Raw genomic sequence first — 5,000 nt, 5'->3', positions numbered from 1 at the left:
ACACACACACACACACACACACACACACACACGGACACAGAAGCATACACACGCAAACACACCTTTCGCTACATTCCTATCGTGCCAACCCTGCTGGGCCACACCTGCATGCTCGCCTCCTCCCCATCTCTCCTGTTATTACTGCTATTATAGGAGTGTGTGTGTGTGTGTGTGTGTGTGTGTGTGTGTGTGTGTGTGTGCAGACTGTTTATGACCATATTTCTATGGGATAGCAGCAGCAGCAGTGAGGTCGGCCCAGAGAGCCTGTGTGTTAAAGGCTGTGAGAGGGCAGTTTTACCCTGGGAGTCAGTCTCTTGCTCCAGCAGCTGTTGCAGGTCCTCTATAGAAGAGATGGGACTGGTTCTCACCAGCTCTACTAACGATGGTGGGAGAGGATCTCCCTGGGAGAGAGAGAAAGGGAGGGTGAGAGAGGGTGATGGGGGATGGGAGAAGAGGGGGGAGGAGAGAGGAGGGAAGAGAGAGAGAGAGAGAGAGAGAGAGAGAGAGAGAGAGAGAGAGAGAGAGAAGAGAGAGAGAGAGAGAGAGAGAGAAGAGAGAGAGAGTGAGAGAGAGAGAGAGAGAGAGAGAGAGAGAGAGAGAGAGAGAGAGAGAGAGAGAGAGAGAGAGAGAGAGAGAGAGAGGGAGAGAGAGAGAAAGAGAGCGCGAGAGAGAGAGAGGAGGAACATATAACAGGTTAATATCATCCTTCTTCATCTCCTTCCATCTCCACCACCTCCAGGCATCATGGTCTCTTTGTCTCATCCAGTTTCACTTCCTTCTAAAGAAGGAACTGTTGTTTGTTGTTGCTGTTTATCCTCTCTGTCTGTGTGCTTACCCCCCAAACACTGCTGTTGTTCCCTCTGTAACCCCTGGAGAACAGAAACTAACCCTCTTCCTCTGATCGCCTCTTGTTTTCTCCTCTCTTCTTCCACTCCGCCTGTCTGTCTGTCTGTCTGTCTGTCTGTCTGTCTGTCTGTCCTGTCTATCTGTCTGTCTGTCCTGTCTATCTTAGTTACTGCCTGACTTGTATTACTTTAACAGTCAACAAAGTAACCTTCAGTATCCAACAGCACACACACAGGGAGAGATGGCGAGATATAGAGAGAGAGACTTGTGTCTATATTGCCAGGGGCAATCCTCTTATACAGTATGTCTCTCTATCTTGTCTCAGAATGACTCCTAGTCACTTCTCAATACCTCCCACAGCACAGTAGAATAGAGCCTTAGAGTAATGTGTGGGAGTGTGTGTTCCTCTGAACAGTTACTGTCATGTGCTTGGAGGACGACAACAAATAGTACATCACCCCAGCAACTGTGCTCACACAAATAGACAAACAAACATATCCCATACGTACTGGTTTCACCCTCTCACTGTATTTGTGTATAGTATGTGTTAGGACCTCTCTCTCTCTCTCTCTCTCTCGTGGGTGGGTGGGTGGTGGTGGTCTGGACACCTGGTTGAGTTTCACAAGCCTCTGACTGACCCAGTTACTAATGTAGGACTCACAGACTGTGTCTCTCAATGCAGTGTGTCTGCTGAATAGCCCAGAAACACTTTTCCATTTACAAGCTGACATGGTGTCATTACATTGACTGTGTAGAGAAAAATAACTACACCTCAGCCCAGAGTTCACATAACATCACTGTGTGCTACCTGTTGCTACTAAACAGACAGGTTGCGCCCCAAATGGCACCCTATTCTCTATTTAGTGCACTACTTTAGACCAGGACCTATAGGGCTCTGGTCAAAAATAGTGCACTATATACAGTAGGGAATACAGAGCCATTTCAGATGCAGCCAGTGGCTAAATGAGAGCAAAAACAGAGGCAGGAAATGGCTAGTTAAACATTACAGAGTCTAAGGGTTGTCCTTTTCTGAAGACTTTAAAAAAGACCAGCATTGGAAAATGGCCTAATAATAGAAACACTGTTAGAAAGAAGGGTTCGGCTGTAGGGGAACGCTTTTTGGTTCAAGGTAGAACCCTTTTTGGTTCCAGGTAGAACCCTTTTTGGTTCCAGGTAGAACCCTTTTTGGTTCCAGGTAGAACCCTTTTTGGTTCCAGGTAGAACCCTTTTTGGTTCCAGGTAGAACCCTTTTTGGTTCCAGGTAGAACCCTTTTTGGTTCCAGGTAGAACCCTTTTTGGTTCCAGGTAGAACTATGTTGGGCTCCATGTAGTACCATCTGTGGAAAGGGTTCTACATGGAACTCAAAAAGGTTCTACCTGAAACCAAAAAGGGTTATTCAAAGGGTTCTCCTTTTAGGTTCTGGATAGCACCTTTTTTCCTAAGAGTGTACTTCTGCAGAAAAGCCAGATCATTCTGAAAGGAATGATTCAGCCACTTCCTCCAGGGATCGTTCACGCCAAAATCAAAGTTATTTGAAATACGGGTTCAGACCTCATAAAGTGGTCTAACGCTGAGGTGAAACGACAACCCAAGTCATGTCGTGCAGACCTAACTACAGCCCTACAGAGGCCCAGATAAACGGGACAAAAAGAAGGAAGTTAGCTGGTGTCTATGTTTCCCATTGGTTTAGGATAGAGGCCTATAGCTGTCACTTTAAGGGGCTCCCCCTGTCTCTTGGTGTTGATTCATGACCCATAATCCTCTCTGTGTAGTGTTCGTTTTTCTAAATGTCTGACATGACGTTTCCTACACACGGGTCAGATGGTCCGATGTCATGTGTGTGTGTGTGTGTGTGTGTGTGTGTGTGTGTGTGTGTGTGTGTGTGTGTGTGTGTGCGTGTGTGTGTGTGTGTGTGTGTTCAGGGGCCCTACAGAGGGGAACCCCAGGGGTTCATGGGAAGACAGAACGTGTGGAATGTCAGAGGGGAAAGGTGAAGTGTAATGGAACAGAATTACGGGGCCAGCTGACTGATGACACACACACATACACACGCACATTGGTCACAAGAGCGCAAACTTACTTGACTCACAATCATACTGTCGAAAGACCCCCCCCCACTCCATACTTCCATGCTTGCACAGGAACATATGATGAACAGCCATGTACGTGCTCGCCTCGATCCCCTACACTTGGCACAGACACACAGACCAACACAGAAACGCACACACACACCTGTGCTGCAGCCTCACAAACATACTGAGCGGATTCCTGCTGTCGGTGAGAAATGGAGGGGAGGATGATGGATAGAGAGATCAAATGAAACAGGGAAGAGAAGAGAGGTGATGGGGATTTACAGAGATATCTCCTTACCTGCTCTCACGTCAACCTATTCATCTAACTAAGAGAGAGAGAGAGAGAGAGAGAGAGAGAGAGAGAGAGAGAGAGAGAGAGAGAGAGAGAGAGAGAGAGAGAGAGAGAGAGAGAGGAATAAAGGGAGGTGGCATTCAGAAAGAGATGGAATGAATTAAACTAATAATCAAATAGTTACCATTATGCCTCTTTCACCTAAACCTGTACTGTAGACCTGTTGTCTGTCTAGACTACTGTTTACTGTGTATCTCTGACTCCCATAGACCTGTACTGTAGACCTTATGTCTGTCTAGACTACTGTTTACTGTGTATCTATGACTCCTATAGACCTGTACTGTAGACCTGTTGTCTGTCTAGACTACTGTTTACTGTGTATCTCTGACTCCTATAGACCTGTACTGTAGACCTGTTGTCTGTCTAGACTACTGTTTACTGTGTATCTCTGACTCCTATAGACCTGTACTGTAGACCTGTTGTCTGTCTAAACTACTGTTTACTGTGTATCTCTGACTCCTATAGACCTGTACTGTAGACCTGTTGTCTGTCTAGACTACTGTTTACTGTGTATCTCTGACTCCTATAGACCTGTACTGTAGACCTGTTGTCTGTCTAAACTACTGTTTACTGTGTATCTCTGACTCCTATAGACCTGTACTGTAGACCTGTTGTCTGTCTAGACTACTGTTTACTGTGTATCTCTGACTCCTATAGACCTGTACTGTAGACCTGTTGTCTGTCTAGACTACTGTTTACTGTGTATCTCTGACTCCTATAGACCTGTACTGTAGACCTGTTGTCTGTCTAGACTACTGTTTACTGTGTATCTCTGACTCCTATAGACCTGTACTGTAGACCTGTTGTCTGTCTAGACTACTGTTTACTGTGTATCTCTGACTCCTATAGACATGTACTGTAGGACTGTGACTACTAATGCTTTTATATCTCTCCCTCACACATAAACACACACATATGGCCACACACACACACACACACACACACACACACAGTCGTTGAAATCCCATGCAGGCAGGCAGGCAGGCCACTAGCAGATTACATGATTCTTATATAAAATGGATGAAAAACAAAGCAGAGCAGGACAGTAACCATACTGCATAGTGTGTGTGTGTCTTAATTGTGAAACAACTGTCCACTGCGTGATTTCTCTGTAATTCCAGGCCATGTGTGTGTTGTTTGTTAGTCTCTGTGTGTGTGAGTGTGTGTCAGAGAGAGAGAGCAAAAGATAGCGTGAGCATGCATGTACAGTATGTGCGTGAGTGAGTGGTGTGGGGGGGTCTATGGTGTGTGTGTTTGTGTGTTTGTCTGTGTCTGTGTGTGTCTGTTGGTGTGTGTGTCTCTGTGTGTGTGTGTATGTGTCTGTGTTAGTGTCTCTCTCTCTCTGTGTGTGTGTGTGTGTGTGTGTGTGTGTGTCTGTGTTAGTGTCTCTCTCTCTGTGTGTGTGTGTGTGTGTGTGTGTGTGTGTGTGTGTGTGTGTGTGTGTGTGTGTGTGTGTGTGTGTGTGTGTGTGTGTGTGTGTGTGTCTGTGTGTGTGTGTGTTAGTGTCTCTCTGTGTGTGTGTGTGTGTGTGTGTGTGTGTGTGTCTGTCTCTGTGTGTGTGTGTGTCTGTCTGTGTGTGTGTCTGTCTGTGTGTGTGTGTGTGTGTGTGTGTCTGTCTGTGTGTGTGTCTGTCTGTGTGTCTGTCTGCGTGTCTCTGTGTGTGTGTGTGTGTCTGTCTGTGTGTCTGTCTGCGTGTCTCTGTGTGTGTGTGTGTGTCTGTCTGTGTGTC

At 46.3% G+C, this 5,000-nt stretch overlaps 2 protein-coding genes across 3 annotated transcripts in view; both read right to left on the bottom strand.

Moving 5' to 3' along the window:
- Nucleotides 1-5,000, bottom strand: part of LOC139424237 (uncharacterized) — a 511,968-nt gene that overhangs the window by 428,892 nt on the left and 78,076 nt on the right.
- The window catches only part of LOC139424370 (involucrin-like), a 15,952-nt gene that overhangs the window by 7,899 nt on the left and 3,053 nt on the right, over nucleotides 1-5,000 (bottom strand). For both annotated transcript variants that reach the window (XM_071176122.1, XM_071176123.1), the window contains exon 2: nucleotides 299-401. In XM_071176122.1, coding sequence (XP_071032223.1) covers nucleotides 299-401 — 103 coding nt within the window. The remainder of the gene's footprint in view (nucleotides 1-298; nucleotides 402-5,000) is intronic.

Source organism: Oncorhynchus clarkii, chromosome 13 (assembly GCF_045791955.1).
Source record: "Oncorhynchus clarkii lewisi isolate Uvic-CL-2024 chromosome 13, UVic_Ocla_1.0, whole genome shotgun sequence".
Lineage (NCBI taxonomy): Eukaryota > Metazoa > Chordata > Actinopteri > Salmoniformes > Salmonidae > Oncorhynchus > Oncorhynchus clarkii.
Note: the sequence above shows the minus strand (reverse complement) of the source record. Positions and strands in the feature narration are given on the sequence as shown.